Source organism: Mesocricetus auratus, unplaced genomic scaffold (assembly GCF_017639785.1).
Source record: "Mesocricetus auratus isolate SY011 unplaced genomic scaffold, BCM_Maur_2.0 Super-Scaffold_100038, whole genome shotgun sequence".
NCBI classification, from domain to species: Eukaryota; Metazoa; Chordata; class Mammalia; order Rodentia; family Cricetidae; genus Mesocricetus; species Mesocricetus auratus.
The window spans coordinates 6189771-6215214 of NW_024429216.1; the positions used below are offsets into that span (position 1 = coordinate 6189771).

A 25444-nucleotide genomic window follows, 5' to 3' on the forward strand; every position below is an offset into this window, starting at 1 on the left:
TTGGCCTTCCAGCCTCTGGCGTTGAGTGGTAGCCCCCAAACCCCAGCCCGATCAGCGTCCCACCGCAAAGCCTGAGTTCCGCCTCAGTGGGTTGGGTGGGGTGCAAGCAGATGCGTTTTTAAGCTCTTAGCTGTTGATGGGGGCAGTCTCAGGACCGTGCTTTGAGAAGCATGAGTAGGGGGGGCAGGTGGGAGAGTGACAGCTACCTCAGCCGGCAGTCTGAACCCACACACTTGGTGCCCCCCCCCCCCGCCCTCCCAGAAAGCAGCAAATGGTCTGCCCGAGAAAGGGAGGCGAGGCAGAGTGTTCTGTAGACGCGCCAGCTTGGTCCCTCTGACATGCTTGCTCAGCCCACAGCTTCCCTTCCCTGATGGCCTAAGCCCAGGTCCCTCACCCAAACCCAGGGTCTTCCTGGGATAAAAGACCTCCTGGCACCTGGCCAGAGAGCCTGTGGACTCCATAATCCGCTGTATAATGCATATGCCATTATGGCTGGCTGGCTTCTTTCTTCTTTTTTTTTTTTTTTTACTGTGCAGGGGTGTTTTGCCTTCATGTATGTCAGTGCCCCGCATACATGCCTGGTGCCTAAGGAGGCCAGAAGAGGGTGTCGATCTTTTGGAACTAGATGGTTGTGAGCCACAGCGTGGATGCTGGGAATCGAACTCCCATCCTCTGGAAGATTAGTCAGTGCTCTTAACCACTGAGCCATCTCTCCAGACCTTAGCTGTGGACAGGTGCAGTCTCAGGGCCACGCTTTGAAAAGCACGAGTAGGGAGGCAAATGGAGGAGAGCTGTGTTCCTGTATGGAAATCGCTGGTCTCCAATCAGCACCTCTTATTGGCAGCGTACTTTGATCCGCTCTGGTCATAAACTGTTGAACGTGGCTTCGTCCTTGCTAGAAGGATTTCGTGACTCCTCCAGCCGTCTGTAACAGACTTGCAAACCACATGGTTACAGTGGGGGCGTAACACAGTAGTACGCTGCTCGCCTAATACTTGTGAGTCCCTGGGTTCGAATCCCAAAACTCCAAGAAGAAATACGAGAGTTGGGAAAGAGGAAAGAAAACCAGTAGGTTAGGAATTCTCAGCTACCCCGATCTGAAGGAGCCCAGGAGGGTTGCCATGGAGACCAAGAACAAGACAGTGAGGGAGCTATCTTAGGCCACCTTCCTAGACAAGTAGTTCTTAACTTCCGACCTCACTGACTGCTTTACTTCACTCATTCATTCATTCATTCATTCAGCGTATATTTCTTAGAGATCTGTGTGGCCTACATAACTCTGGCCTGCTCTCGTCACTCCGAACAAGGCAGAGCTGTGAAGGCAACAGAGCACAACAGAGCATTCCCAGCCTCTTGTGGGCCTGTTCTTGGCACAGTGGTGGGAGCTCGACCTGGTAGGTAGCACAGGCCTGTAATTGCAGCCACTTGGGAGACTGAGGCAAAATAATCACAAGTTCAAAGCCAGCCTGGGCAGCTTCGTGAGACTTTCAGAACAAACTCAAGTTAAAAGTGGTCTGGAGGTGTAGCTGAGTGTTTGCCTCACTGTTGAGTGAGGTTTAACACTAGCACTGAAAAGCAAAGAATTTTGTAGGGTTTAGAGATCCATGATATAAAGGCAGTGCCAGGCGTGGACGGTGGCGAGGCAGGGGTGGGGACAATCACCCCGCATCTGAGAGACTATTTGCTGATCCCAGAAGTGGAGGGAGGGAGAAGAGGGGAGCCCCACTATACAAGTGGGCCCTGTGGTTGGGAGCTTTAATTTGCATATAGACAATTGATGCTAATTGCAAATCCTTCTTATCTACTCATTAAAGCTGCTTCCTGAAGTTTTCTCCTAGGCAACGGGTTTTAGTGTGGAACAGCATTTCCCAAAATGGGGTGCCTGAGGTGATCTGGGTAGAAAGAGGAGGGGAGGTGTTTTCTCTTAAATGGATAAACGTTTCCTTATGAAGCAGTAGCACTTCCAACCCACCCTGATTGTACAGACACTGCCCTGGAGCAGTTACCGTCAAGGGGATAAGATGGCTTGCTCTCTTCTCCCTGGGGGTGGGCCGGTGGGAGGGCGTATCTGCTTTTGAGACTGTTTAGCCTGGAACTCGCTGGGTAGCCCTGGCTGGTCTCGGACTTGTGGTAATCCTCCTGCCTCTGCCTCTGAGAGGTGCTGGAAGTACCCCTAGTTGCCACCACACCATGTCAGAGCCGACATAATTTAAAGAAACTTATTCAGCCAGGTGTAGTAATACACACCTGTTATTCTAGCACAGGGAAGGCTAAGACAGGGATTGTGAGATCCAGGCCACGTGGCAAGAGCCTGCCCCCCCCCTCCCTCCATCCCTCCCTCCCTCCATCCCTCCCTCCCTCCTTCCCTCCCCCCTCTCTCTGTCTTGAATACACGCATGCACACACATCCATGGCATTTCAGACAGTGCAGGGAGTTGTCAGTGTTTTTCACTGAACTCTTCCCACCCGCCCAGTTTTCAGGTTTCCATGGATACGTACTCACTCCCCTACACAGTCACTGGTCACCAATTTGGGCCAGACCTGGTCTCAGGAGACCCCAGGCACCCTTACCACCTGCTGGCCACACCATCCCTGGCAGCAGGCAGCCCCACAGCCTTCTGCCTCTACTATCCAGTCCTTGGAGATAGCAGACAGCATGGTACTTGAACCCAGTACCCAGAGATCAGGTGGTGCTCTTGTCTGAGCAGACCTGTCGTGAGAGTTCTGGGCCTTGTCTCCATCCCACAGCACTGTCTGTGGCCTAAACCTTGCCATTTATTCATGACCAAGTATGTGTGTGCCAGGCCCCAGGAAGACAGCAGGCAGATGGTAACAAAATCATGGGCGCCTCAGAGGACGCTGGCTGGATGTTTTCAGTCTGGGGTGCAGTCGTGTGGGTGCTAATGTTGTAACTTTGTGAGGTGAGGGGGGTGCAAGGGTTTGTTGCTGGAAATCAAACCCAGGGCCTTGCACCTGCTAAACCCCATAGCCCTGGCTGTGGACACTGACAGCAAAACAAACAAAACCCAGCCAGGCCTGGTGGCACAGGTCCTGCTAATCCCAGCACTCTGGATGCTGATGCAGGATTGTCATTTCTGAGCCAGCCTAGGCTACAGAATGAGACCTTGCCTCAAATTTTAAAAACAGTAGAGCCGGGCTGTGGTGGCGCACACCTTTAATCCCAGCACTCAGGAGGCAGAGGATCTCTGTGAATTCAGGACCAGCCTGGTCTACAGAGCCAGTTCCAGGCCAGCCTCCAAAACTGCATAGAGAAATCCTGTCTGGAAAAAAAAAAAAAAAGAGTAGAGAAAGATGGGGTTATAGAGGGGCTTCTCAGGATGGGGAGCAGTGGGTACAGAGGGATGGCGTGTCCCTGAGCACAGGCCCGACAGGCCAGGGAGATCGCCAAGGCCCTCCATTACCCATGCGGGTTTGATGCTAACTAAGGCCAAGGACAGCCACGAAAGGTTTCAGCGGGCAGAGACCGGGCGGATCTGTGCTGGTGCTTCTCATTGTGTTTGTGTACCCGATGTGCCTACCACACGAGTCGTGGTATGCATGAGGACGTCAGAGGGTGGCTTTAGGGATTAGTTCTTTCTTTCCACCTCAAACTCAGGACACCAAGCTTGTGTGGCAGGCGCCTTTATCTGCTGAACTGGCTCCCTGGCCCCGATCTGGGCTTTGAAAGGAGGTCTGGGGGCCAGACAGGAGGTGGCATCCCAGGGAGGGTGAGGCTCACTTGGAGTGAGTGTGGGCCTGGAGGTGAGCTGCTCGCTCCTAGTTGGTGTAAGCGAGGAGCCATGGCCACTCTGGCTGAGGGGGAGCAGCTGGAGAACCCATTTCTCCGAGCGGCCAAGCCCAGCTCTCTTAGACATTGTTCTAGACATCTCGGTGCTCTAGGGAACAGAGTGCAGCCCCTTCTCTGTGGAGCTGGCATTCTACTGCAGAGAGGAAACAGATGGACAGACAGACAACATCCAAGTGACACACAGATGGCAGCCAAGGCCGAGGAGAGAGATGGAGAGGCAGGCAGTGTCTTGATTTGCCATAGAAAACAAGGGTCCTGGCAGCCAGACAGCAAATGCCAGGGCCTAGCTGGCCCGCTTTGTAGCAGTCTGGGAATATCAGGTGACCAGAGAGGTTGGGGCAGATAGCCAAAGAAAGCGTGGCAGGAGGTCAGATTGGCAAAGGGCAGGAGCCCTTCTCTAGAAGATTCAGTACTGTGATCAGCAGCAAAGACTTGACCCTGGGGCGCATGGGAGCCATGCAAGGTGGCTGAGCCCATAATCTGATGATTGACGACAGACAGACAGACAGACGGATGGATATTTTGTTTGTTTTTGTTTTAATATCACTCTGGCTGCAGGCCTGTAATCCCAGTACTCAGAGGCAAGAGGATCGTGAGGTGGAGGCCAGCCTGGGCTACACAATGAGTCTGGGTCTTTCATTTTAAAGGAGGGGCACTCTAGTCTTCTCTGAAAGACACGGGCTGTTTAAGGGAAGGGAGAACAGAGGAGAGAATTTGAAAACTGTCAGGAAGAGATGGGCCTGGCCACCCCCAGAGGGCCCCACCTACTTCCCTGGCCCCAGTTCTTTCTTCAAAGCCCACACAGCCTGTAGCTACTTGTACAGATCCATGACTTCAGCAGCTTCACAAACATTACCCCATCCCACCCCAGACGTTCGTCATGGGAGCCCAGCTGCCAAGCCCCTGCCGGGTGCTGGCGCCTGTCACAGGCACCTGAATGGCCCAGCGAGCCGAGACGCATAACTACCTGGCCCCTGAGCAGTGCACATGCCAAAGTCTGCTGCTTTCCAGAACAATTTGTCACTCAGAGCTAGGGATCCCAGAGCCCGCTCTACGTGGAGCTGATGCAGCTGGGCGTTCCCAGCAGGCAGGAAGCACATGGCTTTGCTTCCCGGGCTGTGCTAGTCTTCTGATCTGTCTGGGGATCCATCTAGGGCACAGCCCTAAAAGGTAATCCGGGGGTCGGGGCCGCCCTGCCTGTGTCTGGAGACAGAGGCCACACATGATAGATCTGCTCAGGGAGTAACAGCAGGCAGGGGGGGGACACCCAGTCTGTTTTCCCAGGACTCAAGGGGTTGGAGGAGTGCCCGACATACCTGTGGGCAGAGGGCAGCTCAAAGGCCCTGGGGTAGCTTCTGCAAACAAGACAGACATGTGGAGAAACTGAGGCCACAGGACATGACAGATGGATTGGGGCCTGTGGGCGACTGCCTGTCTTCATGAGCTGAAACCACAAAGAGTTCTGGAGTGTCACACATTCCCATCGTGGGGAGGACACAGAAGAGGCAATGGTGGCAATCCTGGCGGGTGGAAATGGTGGAGGCAGCAGACAGTCGTGGGCATAGGATCCAGATGAAGGCTTCACTCCAGATCCTTTCTGTGTCACTCCTCACGAGGCTACAGGGTGGGTGTGGCTGCTGCTAAGATCCTGCCACAGAAAATAATCATGTCATACTCTCAGGTCATGACAAACATGGGGTGGGGATGGATTCAGCAGGTCAGCCAGATGGAGAGCAGCCTGGCCCCGGGCTGTGTGGGCATGTTGTTACTCCCTGGCCACCTTACGCTGTGTGTGTCCAGATCTCAGTGCCACCACTTTTACCATGCAAACCCCCCCAGGCCCTTGGTCTCTGAGCCCAACCTCCTCTCCATCAGATGGGATAATAGGAGCCCAGGCTGGGCATGGTGGTACATACTTGTAATCCTCAGAAGGTGGAGGCAAGAGGATCAGGAGGCCAGGGTCATCCCCAGCTACACAGCATGACCGCGTGTCTAAAAATTTGAAGATAACAATAGTGGAACTGGGGTCCAAGGTCCTGAGGACAAAGTAAGGCCATGAATTTAAAGGACTTAGCACAGGGCCCCATCCATAGCTGGGTCATCTGTTTATTATGCCTTTTTCCTGAGGATAATCATCTCATGAGTACAGAAGAAAACGGGAGGTTTGTCCCGTACTATGGGCAAGTTACTTCGGCTCTTAGAGCCCCAGTGTCCCCACCTAAAATATGACTGTGACTCCTGCATCAGGGAGTATTGGGTGTTACATGAGGTAATGCGTGGGAAATGTGTTCAAGGTCTTTGCAGTCAGCTGTGGTGTCACCGCTATTCAGGCCAACGCTGCTCTCTGCAAGGGCATGGCTGCAGCTCTCCCCTCTGTACCGGCCCCTTCGGAGCCCGAATGGAGCAGTAACATCGCACAGGCTCGCGATGCCAGTGACTGTGTCCTCTCAACCTGTGGCTAACGCAGGGGGCAGTGGTATAGGACGCACCTCCCACACCCCTGTCCTGTCTTAGCTGGAGCAGAGCTCAAAGCCCCTGGACGGGCTGGCTCCCTACACTTGCAGTTCAGGGAGCATCCCTGGTGACTCGTTTCTCAGGAGAAGCAGACTAACAGGAAGGGACAAAGCCTGTGTGCATGTGAAAACAGGCTTGCAGCCTTGCTCATCTGGGAGCAAAGTCCAGCTCTTCATCCGCAGGCCTCAATACACAAATAGCACGTTGAAGGAAAGGTCTGTGGTGGCCACCTCTGCCACTGAGGTATCAGATGGCCACTTCCTTTTTACTTGGAACAGTCTGGATATGGTTTAATTTCACTTTCTGCCTCCATACATTCCCATCATCACCACCTGGAGAATTAATAGTTCCTGTACACTGCCCCAGAGCACTTTCTTCTAACCTGCCCAATCCAGTTCATTGAAACAATATTTTGTGTTGGTTTTGGTTAGTGACTTTTTGTTTATCGAGACAGTCCTGGCTGTCCTGGAACTCGCTCTGTAGACCAGACTGGCCTCAAACTCACAGAGATCAGCCTGCCTCTGCCTCCCCAGTGCTGGGATTAAAGGTGTGCGCCACCACTGCTCGACATGCATGTGTGTTTATGTGGCTTGCATGAGTGTTTATGTGGTGTGCATGTGTGTGCATGTACATGTAGAGGACAAAGGTTGGCTTGACATCAGGTGTCTTTCTTAGTCATTCTGCAGTGTATAAATGGAGGCCTGGTCTCTCACTTGAACCCAGAGCTCACTGGTTCCAGCCTGCTGGGGTATCCTGTCCCTACCTACTGCTAGGATTACAGGCAGGCTGCCACACCCACCCAGCATTTATGTGGATGCTGGGGATCCACCACCCCCCCACCCTTGTACAGCAAACGCTTTGCACAGAGACATGCCCCGGCCTCTTCTCCTTTTCAAAGCAGCCGCTCCTATAGGCCAAGCTGGCCTTGAACTTTGTGTGGCCGCGGCTGCCCCGAGTGCTGGGATCGCAAGTATGCACCTCCGTCCTCGACCGTTGCTGGAGTCTGCTTCAGCAGCCACGTGTTTGTGACTCGTTTCTTTGTCCTTGCTTTCGCAGTGACATGGGCTCCAGGGCTGGCTACCCAGCTCAGGTTTACAAAACAGCCAGCGCAGAGACTCCCCGGCCCGCCCAGCTCACCCAGTGCAGCCCCTTCCAGCTCTCCACGTCCGTCCCCAAGTCTTTCTTCTCCAAGCAACCAGCACACAACAGACACCCAACAGGATGGAAGAGAACAGATGAGCCCCCGCCCCGGCCACTCCCCTTCACTGACACTAAGAAGTAAGTGCTACTGCGAGCCCCCTGGGGCGACTCTGGGGCAGGAAAGGGGTAACTCACTGCATCCCACACCCTGGGTCTACAGTCATGAAGAAGTCAGGTGACAGAGACCCCTGTTCTTGGGGGATGATCTCAGCGCTCCTGTCCCTGCTTCCCTCCCTGGTAGGAATGCTGGGAGTTTAGATAGATACCACAGCGCCCTGCTTTCTACAGAGGCTCCAGAGACTGAGTCGGGTGTGCATATTTGTGTGCGTGGAGGCCAGAAAAACAATCAGGCATCTTCTGTGTCGCTCTCTGATTATTGCTTTGAGGCAGGGTCTCTCCCTGAACCTTGGTCTCCCGTTTTCTCTGTTAGACTAGAATCCAGCAAGATCTTGTGGTCCTACTCAGAGCTGGGGTTGCAGGGTGGGCAGAATGCCCGGCTTGTTACATGGGTCCCAGGATCTGAACTCTGAGCTTCCCGATTATACAGCAAGCACTTCTGAGCTGCTGAGAGCCATCTCTCCCGCTCCATACAGAGTGAAAGAGGGAGGAAGTGGGCTATGCAATTAAGAAAGGGCTTTGGTACCAGGCGGTAGCAGACACGCCTTTAAACCCCAGCACTCAAGAGGCAGCAGATCTCTAAGTTGGAGGTCAGCCTGGTGTACAGAGAAAATTCTAGGACAGCCGGGACTAAGAAAGAAAGAAAAGGAAGGAAGGAAGGAAAGGAAAGAGGAAAGGAAAGGACAGGACTTTGGTACTAAGGTATACTAGCTCAGCAGATCATTTACCTAGAATCACTTGCCGTGTGGCTCAGTGGTAGAGGCCCTGCCTAGTATTCCCCGGTAAAGGAGGACTGGAAATGTGGCTCAATGCTGGTATTACTTAGTATCCGTAAGTTATTGTTAATCCTCTACACTACCAAAAAAAAAACCTTGCCGGGAGTTGGTGGCGCACACCTTTAATCCCAGCACTCGGGAGGCAGAGGCAGGCAGATCTCTGTGAGTTCGAGGCCAGCCTGGTCTACAAAGTGAGTTCCAGGACAGCCTCCAAAGCCACAGAGAAACCCTGTCTCGAAAAACCAAAAAAAAAAAAAAACCTGGTGGTGGTTGCATGCCCCTTTAATCCCAGCACTCGGGAGGCAGAAGCAGGTGGATCTCTCTGAGTTTGAGGACAGCCTGGTCTACAGAGTGAGTTCGAGGACAGCCTGGTCTATGGAGTGAGTTCGAGGACAGCCTGGTCTACAGAGTGAGTTCCAGGACTACACAGAGAGACCCTGACTGGAAAAACAAGCAAACTAGGTTATTGATGAACTTCATTTACTCCGCACTGAAGAGAAGCACCCATGTGCAAGTCAGAAGACACCTTTCAGGCAGCATCTCTCTCCTCCCTCTGCGGCTTCCAGGGATCAAACTTAGGTCGTCCGTTTTGGCAGCAAGCACCTTTCCCCTCTGAGCCATCTTGCCAGCCCTTCTAAGTGCATTCATTTACTGAAGGCTCACAGCAGTTCTATGCGGGCATGACACTCTCCCCACTCAGTAAATAAAGCAACTGAGGCTCAGGGCTCCATGCTAGTGGGAGATGGCCCTTGCATCAGAATCCACATAGCCAAGCCCAAAGCCCCTACCCTGTTGGATGAGGAGCTTCTGCCCTCCTCCATCTGTTCCTCCCAGCCTCCTCTCCTGACCTGGATGGAGCTGTTCAAATCTGTGGGTGACATAGAGCTTGGGGGGAAAGAGGCACCAGGAGACAGAATGGGGTCCCTGGAGGTATCAGCAGGCTCTGAAAATCCAGTTCACAAAGTCACTGACAGCCAGAGGGGACTCTGCAGACTAGAATCTGGCTGTTCGCTCCCCTTCTCACAATCCCCAACCACCCCACCCCACCCTGCCTCGGGGTTAACGTTGAAGGTTCAGGGTCACTGGGCATGCTCTTTATGAAGCGCTCACGGACCACACTCCTGCCCAGGCCCTGCTGTCCCCTCTACAACTGTGAGATATCCATTTCTACGGTGTAAGCTTGTCCCTCTCTGAGACGGCCCTGTGGGTCCACACAGGAGAAGATGAGGTGGGTGGCAGATGAGGAGGGAGAGAAAAGAGAGGACACCAAAGGAGTCACAGGACGCAGAGGAGCATGTGCAGTTCTGCAGGACTTGACTTTGTGCCTTAATCAAAAAGTGTGTGTGTGTGTGTGTGTGTGTGGTGGGGGGTAGATGATGACTGGACACGGGGATGGTACTCTTGCTTACTGGGGTTGCAAAATCAAATGAGATGCACGGCTAGCACATTTACTGGCCAAGTTATTCTAGTGTGTGCCATGGAGGACACAAGTACCCTGCGACCAGGACAGTGGCACCTGCCTTCCAGTGTGAAAATGTGAAGCCTCCCCCAAAGCCCTGTTTCTAGGAGAGGTCACATTCATTCTCACAGACACACACACACACACACACACACACACACACACACACATACATATACACACACACCTTTTTCCTCCTCATGCTGGCAATGGAACCCAGGGCCTTGTAAATACAAGTATCCTAGCCAGGCGTTGGTGGCGCACACCTTTGTTTTTGTTTTTGTTTTTTGTTTTTTTTTTGGGGGGGGTTTTTTTTTGGTTTTTCGAGACAGGGTTTCTCTGTGGCTTTGGAGGCTGTCCTGGAACTAGCTCTTGTAGACCAGGCTGGCCTCGAACTCACAGAGAGCCGCCTGCCTCTGCCTCCCGAGTGCTGGGACTAAAGGCGTGCACCACCAACACCCGGCTATGGCACAAACCTTTAATCCCAGCACTCGGGAGGCAGAGGCAGGCGGATCTCTGTGAGTTCAAGACCAGCCTGGTCTGCAGAGTGAGTTCCAGGACAGCTCCAAAGCTACACAGGGAAACCCTGTCTTAAAAAACTAAACTAAACTAAAAGTGTCCTATTCTCTGAGCTACTTGCCTAGTCCTTGGTTTTTTGAGACAGAAACTTGTCCTTCCTCTGTCTTCCAAGTTGTGCACTACCAAGTCTGTCTACAGATATAGTCGTAGATATAAAATCGCAAATATAAAAGACTGAGTAAATGCTTTATTTTTTTAAGATTTATTTCTTTTTTATGAGTATAGATGTTTTGCCTATATTATTGTATTGTACCATATGTATGCCTAGTGCTCATAGAGACTAGAAGAGTGTGTTGGATCCCCTACACTGGAGTTACAGGCAGTTCTGAACCACCATGTCGGTGCTGGGAACTGAACCTGGGACCTCTGAAAGAGCAGCAAATGTTCTTAACCACTGAGCAATCTGTCCAGGTCTGAGTTGAGGCTTTTCTCTTTACGCTCTCTTTTTTTTTTTTTTAAGACAGGGTTTCTCTGAAGCTTTGGAGGCTGTCCTGGAACTCACTCTGTAGATCAGGCTGGTCTCGAACTCACAGAGATCCGCCTGCCTCTGCCTCCCAAGTGCTGGGATTATAGGCGTATGGCACCACCCAGCTGTACCTTCCCATTTTATAAAGTTGCTTGGGTGGGGGGTATTTTGTTTTCCAGAGCTCACCCAAGGCCTTTGCCTCCTAGGCATGGTCTTCTCTGCTGAGCTGCAACTCAGCCAGGGGGCTTTTAACTCAGACTTTCCCTGAGCATCTCCAGACCACGACCTTGTCACTTACAGAGACTCTTGACTCATACAGCCCAGGTTTTCAGACTTCTTTAGACACACTGTCACTGGAATTCGATCTGTTGCTAGGGGTCAGGCTCAGTGGTAGAAATCTAGCCTTGCCTGTACAAGGATTCCAAGCGTGGCATGCCAATAAAAAACAAAAATCTCACCAGGTATGGTGGCGCATTCCTCCCACAGGCAGGAGAATCAGAGTCCCTCAGCCTGGACTACTTGATCACAGCATTTGTCACCCCATCAGCCTTGGAGTTTCCCTCCACAAGGTCACCAGAGTGACCTGCTCAATGTCTCTGCCTCCCTTTTCATCGGCCCTGGGCACAGGTATCTAAGAATCCCATCAGGACTTGTCTAAAGCTGGATGCCGCCCTAGTATCCCATGAGGACACGGCACTAGCATAGGGAGCACAGCCTGTGAACTAGGCATTGCTGCCCGGCCCTGGACCCTCCTGGCCACCCCACGAGAGGGTCCTTGCTCTTACCCCATTTCCCAAAGGCACCATTAGTGCCTCACCCAAGGCCCCCAACCAGACAAGACACAGCAAATCCAGTACCCAAACCATTGGCATCTCATCTCCCAGACTCAAGCAGGGGGGCCACATATGAGATGTCTCTGTCCTGGGAGCCACCATCAAATTACCACACAGAGGCTTATATTAATTATAAATGCTCAGCCAATAGCTTAGGCTTATTACTAACTAATGCCTACATTTTAAATTAACCCTTTTCTGTTAATCTGCATTCTGCCACATGCCTCGTGGCTTTATCTGTCTGCCAGCGTGTCCTGCTCCCTCTGTGGCTCCTGGAAACTACCCCTGACTTCACTCTTCTTTCTCCGCGTATCCTGTTTGATCACCCCGCCTATACGTTTTTTGCCTGGCTGTTGGCCAATCAGCTTTAATTAGCCAATGAGAGTAATACATATTCATGCGTACAAAAGGAGAGTCCACAGCAAGACGGTGTGCTCCTCTTCCGAGAAAAGCTTCTTAGCGGAAACGGACTGCCCTGTGTTCAGGCACACACTGTTGATGAAAGATGGGGTAGGGAAAGACAGGCCATGTGCTACAGAGGACCCAGCATCTGCCACATCAGGGGCGTCGTGCTGGCTCTGGCCAACCGCTCTACCTCAAAGATGGCCAGGCAAGTCTCATTTTGCTCACATTGTCAATGAGCTCTCAAGTGAGTGGCTTCCCGTCACTCAGCTACCAGAGTGATGGCCAGGGATGGGGGTCCACCGTTGGCTGCTCACTTCAGGATCCATCTCTTTAAACTAGGGTGGTGGCGGTTTCTACTGTAAGGAGACTGTGAGGACTTTGGGGGTCATCCCAAGTCTATAAGCAGAGAACTAGCTGGTGAAGGTTATGTCAGGCTGGGACAGCCACATTGTGCCAGAGGCATGGGAGCAGAGCGTGCAGCCCTCCCTGCCTGGTAGCCTCTGCCTCCTTGGTGCCTCCACCTCAAAGGCTGCCCAGCTGAAAGGCTGGCACCACCTCACAGCTAGGCAGCTCTGTAGCCAGAGACACCATTCGAGGTTACTGCAGCCATGTTCAGCCTTTCCTCCAGAGCATAGACACACTTCCACTCCCCCAGCACCACGACATAGCATGTTATAGAGACATGTATTTTAAAGGCCAGTGACCCTTGTCTGAGGGACTGAGACTTAGGCCCGAGAGGCCCCTAGAATGCTTCTCCTGATACCATAGGGCCTGCAACATAGTTGAGAGGCAGTCAGGAGGTCACAGCTGAGGATGGGATCCAGGCATGAACACCCGCATCCCTGAACAACCCCTCACACAGGACCATGGAGGGGACCAGAGAAAATTCATGGCATCATGCGGTAGCCCAGGACCTGGGAGAGGGAGCAGGTACATAGGAGGTGTAGTTAAGAATGTAGTCCCATGGGTCACATGACTTAGGTTCACGTCCAGGCTCCTCACCACTGTTTTGGCCCCCTAGACATATCAGTGCCCTTGTCGGGGAAGATGCCTGCCCGAGGAATGCACACAGTTACACACATGACGTCCAGCCACAGCCCAGGGTCCACATGCTAAGCTCTGCTTGTCTCATGAGCCAGTCACTACGTGGCTCAGAGCAGCTGGCAGACGCTCCTTCCACAAGCATCTTCCGTTGGCTCAGCCTCAGTTTCCCCAGCTATGAGACTGAAGCCTAGCCCTCCGCCACAGAAGTGGTGAGGGTGCAGTGGGCTGTGGTGCTGGTTTTCGGTGACTGACCATAGCTTCCAGGCTCCCTTCTTCCACAGCAACCTGAGCTGCATCTCAGGGTCACCAAGGAAAAAGCCATAGAGCCTCTTCTTGGGCATCAATTACCCACAGTTAGAGCTGTCCATACCTTTTCCCATTGGCCTCTGGCAGCCACGTTGGCAGAAGGCTCAGCCCTGCCAGGCTGGCAGCCATACTAATTACCTTAATTAACCTGGTCCCAAGGGAGCCACCCCATTTGGAGGCCAGAGCACCACCCTGGCTGGGATGACTCACTGCTCGCCTGCACTTCTGCCCTGTCTGTCCAGGAAGAAACTGCCACTGCCAGAGTCCAGTGTGCACAGCTTCTGTTTTCTTGGTTTTAGTTTTTACAATTGTTATTAGATGTACACAGGTGTTTTGCTTGCACATATGTTTGCACTACATGTATGAAGTGTCTGTACAGGCCAGAAAGGACACCTGGCTGTCCTGGAACTCACTCTCTAGATCAGGCTGGTCCTGAACTCACAGAGATCCGCCTGCCTCTGCCTCTGCCTCCCGAGTGCTGGGATTAAAGGCATGCGTCACCACTGCCCGACTTAGTTACAGATGTTTTTAAGTCTCCATGTGGGTTCTGGGAATCTGAGTTTTTAAGTCTCCATGTGGGTTCTGGGAATCTGAATGGAATTAGATCTCAACCACTGAACCATCTCTTCAACCCCAGAACTTTCTTTGTGATTCTTTCTCTGGTAGAATTAAACCACAACATGGCAAACTCTGAGTTTAGATAGTGCAGACAAATCAGAGTTATGTCTGGGAGTATTAGACAGATCTGTGAGCGTGGTGCTTTCCTTCGTATATGTTTTGAAAGGTAAAACACGGTAGAAAATTAAATACTGCAGAATGTTTAAGGATTTGGCTTGGGTTTTTTTTGTTGTTGGGGTTTTTTGTTTGTTTTACTTGAGGGGGTCGTTGTTAGTTTTGTAGTTTTGTTTGGTGGTTGTGGTGGTGTTTCAGTGTGTGTATGTGAGCGTGCGCACACACACCTGTGCTCACGTGCATGCTCTAGTGCAGACACATGTGGACAGCTTTCAGGAGTGGGCTCTCACCTTCCACTGTGGACTCCAGGGATGGGACTCAGACATCAGTCTCTCATAGCAAGCACTTTACCCCCTGAGGTGGCTCTCTTGCAGCTCAGGTTTACTGGAACTTGGTATGTAGCTGAAGATGACCTCAAACACCTGATCCCCCTCCTCTCACCTTCTCAGTGCTGGGGCTACAGATGCGTATCACCATGCCCAGCATTGTAGAAGGTGTCACAGTGCAAAGTAGAGGCTCCCTTTGTTCCCAGCCCCGGAGTCCCCTCTGCAAAAGCAGCCACTGTTTGATTTCTTTTGCATCCTTCTGGACATGTGCTGAACATGACCCGGCAAACGTGATTACATGTGCATCCCATGCTCCACACCGTCCTTTCTTAAAGTTTTACATGTATGGGTGTTTGCCTCCATTTTCATCTGTGCACCATGTGCATGCCCAATGCCTGCGGAGTTCAGAAGAGCAGGAGTTATAGGTGGTTATAAGCCATGGTGTGGGTCCTGGGATCCAAACCTAGGTCCTCTGCAAAGGCAGCGAGCGTTCCTCACTGCTGGGCTATCTCTTCAGCAACCCCCTTCATTTTTTTTGAGTCTTTTATTTCTGTTGTCTGAACTAACAGTCCCCCTGCCTCAGCCTCCTGCATGCTTGTTACAGGGGTGTGCACTGCTCCTTTTTGTCTATAGCAGCACAGGTACCAGCTGTACTTGTGTTTCTGCTTTCTTCCCTTCATATCTTTTGGCAACGGCTTCATAGTAGGACATAGAAAATAGCCTTATACTTAAGAGCCATGGAGTGGCTTTTCCATGGCATAGGTTGAGCCACCAAGCCAAAGATCATTAGGTTTGGACAACTGTAGAGACCAGAGAGCTAGACAAAGAAGAAGAGATAAGAGGTGTTAAAACCAGCCTTTTTTAGGATGGAGATCAATGGGAGCAGGTCAGCCTAGAATCCCCCAGTGAGGGGTTAGAGGTGTGGCTCAGTGGTAGAGCCCCTGCTTAGAATCCCCCAGTGAGGGGCTAGGGTGTGGCTCAGTGGTTTATCATAGCCCTGGGTTCCATTCTCAGCATCACCAAAAAAAGTTGTTTTGTTTTAATTCTTGTTAGGCAAGGGCTTTGCCACTGAGCTGTACCTCTGGTCCCTGCTGCATGGAATGTGCGAGTTGTGTCTGCACAGCAGATAGGACCTATACATGCTCTTCCCATCGTGTGTCCCTGCAGGCCTTTCCCCGGAAGTAGAACTCCCATTTAACTGTCCTCCATGGGTCTTTTTACACTCTCTCTCGAGGGGAAGGCTGGAAGGGAAGACACTCCTCTGTGGTGGGGGAGGGGAGGCCTTCCAGCTACTTCAGAAGATTTGTGTGGGGCATGCTTCATCTCTCCCTCCATCTCTCCCTACTCTCCTCCCAACCTACGCTTTAAAGATGCCCAGAGAATTCCTTCCCGGTAAGGACAGAGCTGTTGAGTGAGCCTGAGCCCCAGACCTACAGATCTGGTCAGGAGAGGATTATGAGCAGACAAGAAAGCCCCAGTACCCTCTCCACCCACCTTTGTAAAGCTGGCAAGGGCAGCCGCTGAGGGACAGAAAGGAAACACAGGCTTCAAAACCCCCACCCCCACCCCTGCAGCCCAAGACAGCTTTTTTTCTTTAGGGTTCCAGAAACAAATGCTGAAGGCCAGGTACCAGCCTGCTCCAGGCCGCTAGTGATGGTCACTGTTGTAAGACATGCTCAAGGTAAAACAGACTCAGACCCAGCAGGGTATCAGAAAAGGAAGCCCGTCCTTCCACCGTGGCATGACTCCTGCTCCCCAGAAGTGATGAGCAGTCCTCGTAGCTCCCAGAGACCATGTTCTGTGACACAAACATGACACCCCAGAGCCAGGCATGGCGACTCATGCCTGTAGCTCTAGCTCTCAGGAGACTGAGGCAGGAGGATAATGTGTTAGGATAATGATAATGTGTTGCAGGCCACATTGGGCCACATCACAAGACCCTGTCTCAAAAAGCCAAGCAGAAGCACAAAGGAAAAGATGGGCTGAGGCGTAGTCTGTAATAGAGTGCTTCCCTAACATCCCCGAAGCCCTGTGTTGGATCCCATCATCACAGAGAAACTGATTGATTTCACATAAGAGCTGCATAGATAGCTCGGTAGCAAAGACCACTGAGTGCTTCTTTTCCAGGAGACCCAACGCCCCCTTCAGGCCTCTGCGGGTACCAGGGACACAGGATAGTGCACATACATACATGCAGGCAAAACATACATGTACACGAAACTTAGAGAAAAATTAAAATTAAAAATAAGTTAGGTCTGGTGGTGTGCACCTCTAATCCCCGCACACTGGAGACAGAGGAAGCTGGGTCTCTGCAAGTTCAAGACCAGTGTGGCTACACAGCAGGTTCTAGAACATCCAGGGCTATATAGAGACCCTCCAAAACACAAACACAAAACAAGCCTCTGTTGACAAGGGTGGCTTCCTTGGCTCTCGCTGGCTTTATTAGTTCTTTTCATTTCATTTATGTGTATGTGTGTAAGTTGTGGGATGTGCATGTGTGCATGCACTTACATGTGTGCAGGCCAGAAGAGGGCATTGAATCCCCTGGAGCTGGAGTGCCAAGTGATTGTGAGCCACCTACCATAGGTTGGGGGAACTAAACTTGTGTTTCCTGTAAGAGCAGCAAGCCCCCCATCTGTTTTTTTTTTAAAGATTTATTTATTTATTACATATACAGTGTTCTGTCTACATTCCAGAAGAGGACACCAGATTGAATTATAGATGGTTGTGAGCCACCATGTGGTTGCTGGGAATTGAACTCAGAACCCGTGGAAGAGCAGTCAGTGCTCTTAACCTCTGAGCCATCTCTCCAGCCCCGGTTTGGTTTGTTTTTTAAGACAAGATCTTATAGCCCAGGCTGGCCTCAGATTCAGTGCATGGTTAAAGATTACCCTGCACTCCTGAGTCTCATCTCCACCTCCTGAGTGTTGGGATTACAGGTGTGTGCCACCACCCCTGCATTAGTTGGAACTAGAGCTGGAACTCAGGGTTTAGTGTGTGCTGAACAAACGCTCTTCCAACTGAGCCACACACCCAACCCCTGCTGTGCGGCTTCAGAGCCCCAGTACAAGGTGGTGTCTCTCGAAAGGCCTTTGCTCCTGACACTCGGGCTTCTGGGTAGCAGGCCCGGAGCCATGAGGGAGCAGGTTTGTCTGAAGAGAGCTGGGAGCCTCCATCTCAAACATCTGCTGTGTCGGGCCAGCCAGGTGCTTGGCAGCAGATTCCAAAACAGCAGGTCTCTGAGGTGTCCTCCAGCCATGGGACACGTCTTGTCACTTTTCTGTCACTGTGAAGACACCATGGCCAAGGCCACTTATAAAAGAGTTCATATGGGGCCAACAGTTTGAGAAGGTTAGGTTCTTGACCATTACGGCAGGGAGCATGACAGTAGAAATGGTACTAGAGCAATACTAGAGCTCACACCTTGAGACAACAGCCACTAGGCAGACAGACACTGGGAATGTGGAACTCCCTTAAAACCTCAAAGCTTTACCCCAAGACACTCCTCCTAATCCTTCCCTGATGCTTCCACCAGCTAGGGACCAAGCGTACAAACATACAAGTGTCTGGGGGCATTCTCGTTTGAGCCACCCAGACACGGTGGGGCTTGTCTGAGGTCCCACAGCAGCAGCAAGCAGGGGCAAGACCGAGTGCCAAACCTGTTCTTCAGTGACCCCAGAGGTAGCCTACCTCTGCATTCGGGAGAGCACCAGAAACAGAGCACTGGGAAGAGGAGGAGAGCGGCCCCTGCTTCCTGCCTGCCCTCAGGAGTGGCAGCCAAGCTTAGGGTGGTGGCAGTTGGGCCTCAGGACCCTGTGGTGTGGGGGAATCCGTTACCCCATGTGACAGGACAGGAAACCCCACTGACCAGCCTGAGTTCCTAGTGCAGGGGTGAGGGCTTTCTGGAATACCGCATCATTCCTGTAAGGAACAAACAGCTCACCTCTCCCTGCTCTCAGGAGGCAGAGGCAGGCAGATCTCTGTGGGTTTGAGGCCAGCCTGGTCTACAATGTAAGTTCCAGGACAGCCTGGACTAAACAGAGAAATCCTATCTCAGAAAACAAAAAACAAAAAACAACAACAACAACAAAAAAAAAAAAAACTGAAAGTGTGAGCCACCACTGCTGGCCAAAACGTGTAAAGGGAAACCTTCCCACCAGCCTGGTTCCAGAGCCGCATCAGTTCCAAATAAACACACAGGAGGCTATATTAATTATGAAGCTGTTGGCCCTGCTTGTTTCTTACTGGCTAGCTCTGACTTAAGTATTTACTCCATAATTGTTAATCTAAGTATTTCTCTTACCGGAGAAAAGGGTCTGGACTTCTTACCCCTATGGCAGCTCCATGATGACTCTCTGTGTTTCTCTCTCCCAGAATCATGCTCAACTCTTAGTCCCACCTATCTTGCTTCCCTATTGGACAACAGTACTTTATTCAACAACCAATAAGAGACAGATTTACAGAATGGCATCTCCCACCAAAAACACATTTCTGTGTCACACATAGGGTCCACTTAGTTCACATGCCTAGAATCAGTCCCCTCCTGCAGGTGACTCCGTAGTCCCTGCCTGCCCTTGGAATTGGCAGGTTCCCAGCACAAGATGGGCGACATAGAGGAGGCGCAGTCACTTGGTGGTGGCTAGTCTTCTCCAGTCCAGATGACCCTGTGAAGCAGCTTACTGCCCTCTGACCCCTGTGTTCTCATTCCAGGCAGGTGGACACCAACGCAAAAAATGTCTTTGGTCAGCCTCGGTTGAGGGCGTCCCTTCGAGACCTCCGGTCCCCACGGAAGAACTACAAGTCAACCATCGAGGATGACCTAAAGAAGCTCATCATTATGGACAACCTGGGGCCAGAGCAGGATCGGGATGCAGGGGTGCGTGCCTGGTGGCCTAGGGCCGGTTCGGGAGGGGGTGATGCTCTCTGTCATGTCACCAGCCTTTGGTGTCTGCTGTCCCTGCTGGGGTGTGCGAGTGAGGGCCTCTTGTCACTCTTAGACAGAACCAGGGCTTAAGCCAGCTGGAAAAGGCCCCAGAGAGCCTGGGTCTCACATCTTTCTCCCAGAGCACAAGAGGGAAATAGTCCTACCCAGCCATTCAGAGCACAGGACCCCCGAGTGGGCTCCCATTGCCCACAGATGGACCAAAGCAGCAGGCACTGTGGTGCGCCCATCACTCCTGCCTGTCCTGAGTTGTCAGGCAGGCAGTGTAGGGGACCCAGCCCTTCGCTGGCACTGTGGCGCACACCTGTGATCCCAGTCCTCAGGAGGCTGAGGCAGGAGAATCACAAGTTCTGGGCCACATGACTAGCTGGAACCATATCTGAAAAGAAGAGGCATGTGTAATTCAGTGGGAAAGTGCTCGTAATAAGGCTACAGTTGGAGGCTAGGATCAGAGGCCATGCGCCACAGTCATGGCTGGGGAGCCCCTAGGGCGAGTCTAGTGCTTTGACCAGGAGGGTATGGAATTGGACCCTGGGTGAGTAAGAACTTGCCAAGAAGCCCCTGGGGACAGGAGCCACAAGCCCAGCATGCCAATCCTTTGTCCCGCCCTGTCTTGGCAGCAGTCCCCCCAGAAGAGCCTGCAGCGGACCCTGTCGGATGAGAGCCTGTGCAGCGGGCGCCGGGACCCCAGCTTTGCCAGCCCTGCCAGCCTGGAGCCCGGCCTGCCCAGCGACGTGCTGTTCAGCAGCGCCCCCGCCTTCCCCTCCAGCACCCTGCCCGCCCGCCGCCAGTACCAGCACCCCCACCCACCCAGCGGGCCGTCCAGCACCGCTCCAGCCGCTGGCAACGGCTTCCCAGAGAAGAAATGTGAGCTTGGGTATTCTGGGGCCGCAGGGCTGGGAAGCAGGGTGCACCGCAGGTGGGGGGCACCTGGGGGTGCTATGTGGTCAGTCACGTGCTCCAGGGTCCTCAAGGAGCAAATATTGCCGGCCAAACACTGGGTCACCTGAGACCACAGGAAGTCGGCTTCCCCAAGGACAGGTACTTATGTCCTCCGCTCCCCAGCCTCCCCGCTCCCACCTAGACACCCCATTTTCTGAACATTTACATAATGACCTGACTTTCCCAAATATGCCATGCTTAGGGGGATTTCCTGAGACCTAGCCACTCCTTTGTTTCATATAGCAGGCATTTATTAAATGTCCCATAAGTCCCATCATCTCCTGAAAGTTCAAGCCATGGTGTAGCCAGCATACTTACACATCTGTGATCCTGGCACTTGGAGGTAGGAGGAACGTGAGTTTGAGGCCAGCCTAGAATTCTTGCAAGGTCTACCTCAGCTAAAAAAGAAAACAATGGCAAAGCAGCTAAGACTGCATGGCTGCACTCTGTGAACCTCCTCTCCTCTCTGACGTGCAGCGGATTCAACCCTGCTCAACCCTGGGCAAGCCCCACCCAGACACGCTGGGACCGCTTGCTTGTTTGTTTGCTTGTTTGGGCATGGTTGGTTGATTGGTTTGAGACAGAATTTCACTACATAGGCCTGGCTGACCTGGGACTCACTCTGTAGACCAAGCTGGCCTGGACCTCACAGAGATCCTCCTGCCTCGGCTCCCTGAGTGCAGAGTGCTGGGGTTTTAGGCAGGACTCATCGCAACCTTCCATAACCCCTCTTGACAGGAGTGGTGTCCTGAGGCTCTTAGCCGCAGGCCCTGCCTCAGCCCTATTCCTCAAGGCACCCCTGGGGTGCTCATCCCTCCTCCTGTAATTCACCCTCTTCCTTCAGTCTGACAGCAACTGCTCTTTGTTGGCTGTCTCCCCGTGCTCTGGTATGATCTTCCTGCCCTCCTGACAGAGCACCCTAGCTGTCCCTTGACGATAGCACACAGCGGTGCCTCCATGCTTCCTAAGTCCACCCTGGTCTCGTGCCTCTGCCCTCAGCCTTGATACCCTGCCTGCTCCTAGGTGGGGCCTGGCACACAGGGCATACCCAATACAAGCCAGAAGAAGCGGAGAGAGTACTGTGCGTGTAGGTCCAGACGCGACAGGCAGATGTGAGCTCCTTCCTCCGTCTCTGCCACATTCTCCGTCTGGGCCCCGCGTCCCTCTCTGCACCTGTCAAGCCCGTAGCGTCCGGGTTCTCCTGTCCCGATCCTGCCTGAACGCTCTGCACTGTTTCCCCATTACAGCTCCATCCGCTGCCTTCCCCTAAGGACAAGGCCTGGTAGCCTCTGTTTGTCAGGCCTCACAGACACATCTCAGAATTTCAGGGGTGCTGAGTGTTGCTGCAAGAACAAATCTGGAGGTGATCACAAAGCCTTTGATGGACCATAAGTCCATGGGACTGCGAGGACATCTTCCCATAAGTCCATGGGACTGTGAGGACATCTTCCCATAAGTCCATGGGACTGCGAGGACATCTTCCCATAAGTCCATGGGACTGTGAGGACATCTTCCCATAAGTCCATGGGACTGTGAGGACATCTTCCCATAAGTCCATGGGACTGTGAGGACATCTTCCCATAAGTCCATGGGACTGTGAGGACATCTTCCCATAAGTCCATGGGACTGTGAGGACATCTTCCCATAAGTCCATGGGACTGTGAGGACATCTTCCCATAAGTCCATGGGACTGTGAGGACATCTTCCCATAAGTCCATGGGACTGTGAGGACATCTTCCCATAAGTCCATGGGACTGTGAGGACATCTTCCCATAAGTCCATGGGACTGTGAGGACATCTTCCCATAAGTCCATGGGACTGTGAGGACATCTTCCCATAAGTCCATGGGACTGTGAGGACATCTTCCCATAAGTCCATGGGACTGTGAGGACATCTTCCCATAAGTCCATGGGACTGTGAGGACATCTTCCCATAAGTCCATGGGACTGTGAGGACATCTTCCCATAAGTCCATGGGACTGTGAGGACATCTTCCCATAAGTCCATGGGACTGTGAGGACATCTTCCCATAAGTCCATGGGACTGTGAGGACATCTTCCCATAAGTCCATGGGACTGTGAGGACATCTTCCCATAAGTCCATGGGACTGTGAGGACATCTTCCCATTCTCCAGCATTGCTGTGGGGACATCACATCCCAGGGGTAGCCTGCACACCTCTTCACGAGGGCCATACACTTCAGTCTTCATGGTGACCATAAGGCTTGTCATTGCTCTCACTTACCTCCTTCTGCTCATTCTGAGCGACCCGAGCCTCCTCGGCGTTTCTTACACCTTGGGGACTTCGTGCCGACTGCTCCATGGGAGCATTCTCCTCTTGGGGGTCTCCCTGGTGCCCCCTCCCCCTGCAGAGCTTTGCACTGAGATCATCTCAGGAACACCTCCCCTGGTCCCAAAAGGAGAGATGCCCACACAGACACCCAGCATAACACAGACACCCAGCATCCCAGTGCCCTTGCCCGGCCGAAGCCTCTCCCTGATGTGGACAGTGTGAAATGTCTGCACTTCGGTCCCTTCCTCAAGGTCATGCTCAGTCACCTCCATGTCCCCACTTTCCCACGTAGCCACCATCTCGGCCTCGGAGCTCTCACTGGCGGATGGACGGGACCGGCCCCTGCGGCGGCTTGACCCTGGAATGATGCCGCTACCAGACACAGCTACTGGCCTTGAGTGGTCCAGCCTGGTGAATGCTGCCAAGGCCTATGAAGGTAGGTAACCTCTGCCCAGCCTCCTTGATCCGCAGTGGTCATCTCTGGGATTTTGCTGGACCTCACACCTGGGTTCCAGAGTCACAGAGCAAAGTTAAAACCTTGTGTGCCATTATGCCCACCTCAGAGTTCCCCAGCCTGGCCTCAGACTTGTGGCCCTCCTGCCTCAGCCTCTCCAGTGCAAGGATTACAAGGATGTGGCCTCACACCTGACCTGGCCCAACCATCTTAAGTTCTTTGTAATTCAGGAATGCACAGCCGCTCAGCCCAACCTAGATCACATCATCACACGGCCCCTGTGAACTAGGTACACATCATTTGACTAAAATGGAACTTCTGTCAATTTGTTTCATTTTGCTTTTTTTTTTTTTTTTTTTGGTGGTGCTAGGGTTGTACCACGTACAGGCTCCAAGGGCATCAGGCTTACCTTTATGGCCCCATTACTGGGCAGTGTCAGACCAAGAATTACTTGACTTTAGGAGGGAGAGCAAGCAGTGGGGACAGGACCAGATCTAAAAAAATGGAACTCAGCTGGCTGGCTCCCAGCAGAGGAAGTACCAAATGGGTTGACAAGGAAACCAGAGTCTGCCGCCTACGTGTGATCCCCAGCTTTGCCTGTGAGAGGCTCTGTGACAAGCCATTAACCCCTCATGCCTCAGTTGCTCATCTATAAAATATCTCTCTGCCCCACAAGCTGTATTAGATGAATTTGTGCTTGTTACAGCGCTTAAGACCACTGCAGTGCAGAGATGAGTTGCGGAAGAGCCTCTGCCTAGAATCCCCCAGTGAGGAGCTGGGGGTGTGGCTCAGTGGTAGAGCCCCTGCCTAGAATTCCCCAGTGAGGAGCTGGGGTGTAGCTCAGTAGTAGAGCCTCTGCCTAGAATCCCCCAGTAAGGGTCTGGGGGTGTGGCTCAATGGTAGAGCCCCTGCCTAGAATCCCCCAGTGAGGAGCTGGGGTGTAGCTCAGTGGTAGAGTATGAGCCTTAATAGTTGTACTGAGCCGGGCGTTGGTGGCGCACGCCTTTAATCCCAGCACTCGGGAGGCAGAGGCAGGCGGATCTCTGTGAGTTCGAGGCCAGCCTGGTCTACAAAGTGAGTTCCAGGACAGCCTCCAAAACAGTACAGAGAAACCCTGTCTCGAAAAAACAAAAAACAAAAAAAAAAAAATAGTTGTACTGAGTTTCTGAGGGATATTGGATATTTGGCCCCAGACCTGAGAGCCAGGAAGAGAAGACTGTGCTCTCTGAGTCTCAGGAGCCTGCCTGAGCTGCATAGCAGGATCCTGTTTAAAATCTTTGGATTCTGTACTAGAGAAATGGCTTACTGATTAAGAAAACTTGCTTTTCTTCCAGAGAATCTGAATTCATATCCACATGTAACTCCACCTCCAGGGGACTCTTACACACTCTCTGGCTTCCACAGGCACACACACACACACACACACACACACACACACACACACACACACAATTTAATTAAAAGTAAATTTTAAAAAGAAATAAAAGGCTGAGTGGCGCACGCCTTTAATCCCAGCACTCGGGAGGCAGAGGCAAGCTGATCTCTGTGAGTTCAAGGCCAACCTGGTTTACAGAGCAAGTTCCAGGACAGCAGGGTTGTTACACAGAGAAACCCTGTCTCAAAAAAGAAAGAAAAGAAAAAGAAAATAAAGAAGTCATTAGAACAACACAAGTTTTAGGAAACCGGGCTTGGTTTCCTAAATAATTATGACACTCAGAAGACTGAGACAGGAGGGAAGCCAGCAGTTCGGGGCCAGCCTGAGCTATGGAATGACACTGACTCTAAAGAGAACACGGGGCTCATGCCTGAAATCCAAGCATCCAACAGGCTGAAGCGGGAATCGCTGAGTTCAGGGCCAGCCTGGGCTACAAAATGAGACCCTGCCTCAGAAAGGGGTCAGCAGGCGTGAATAGGATGGAGACCAGGGTTTGCAGGAAGAGACGTCAGTCAAGGAGAAGCTGAAGCCTGCCTACCCCACCCAGAAGAACTCAGTCCCCTCCTCTCGTTCCCTTGCAGTGCAAAGAGCAGTGTCACTCTTCTCTCTGAATGACCCAGCCCTGAGCCCAGATATACCTCCTGCACACAGTCCTGTCCACAGCCACCTGAGCTTGGAGCGGGGCCCCCAGACTCCTAGGACCACCCCCACCATGAGGTGAGTTTCTGTCGAAACACTGGCATCCATCACCCCAAGGCTCAGCCGGCAGCATGTCTGCACAAAGAAGGAACGGGTGGGCGCCTTTGCTCCCAGGGC

At 52.4% G+C, this 25444-nt stretch overlaps 1 protein-coding gene across 4 annotated transcripts in view; it reads left to right on the forward strand.

Annotated features, from left to right (window-relative positions):
• The window catches only part of Sipa1l3 (signal induced proliferation associated 1 like 3), a 204898-nt gene that overhangs the window by 174692 nt on the left and 4762 nt on the right, over positions 1 to 25444 (forward strand). For 3 of the 4 annotated variants that reach the window (XM_040734703.1, XM_040734705.1, XM_040734704.1), the window contains 5 exons: positions 7379 to 7600; positions 19276 to 19441; positions 20128 to 20374; positions 23032 to 23175; positions 25210 to 25345. In XM_040734703.1, coding sequence (XP_040590637.1) covers positions 7379 to 7600; positions 19276 to 19441; positions 20128 to 20374; positions 23032 to 23175; positions 25210 to 25345 — 915 coding nt within the window. The remainder of the gene's footprint in view (positions 1 to 7378; positions 7601 to 19275; positions 19442 to 20127; positions 20375 to 23031; positions 23176 to 25209; positions 25346 to 25444) is intronic. The other variant, XM_040734707.1, reaches the window with a different exon arrangement.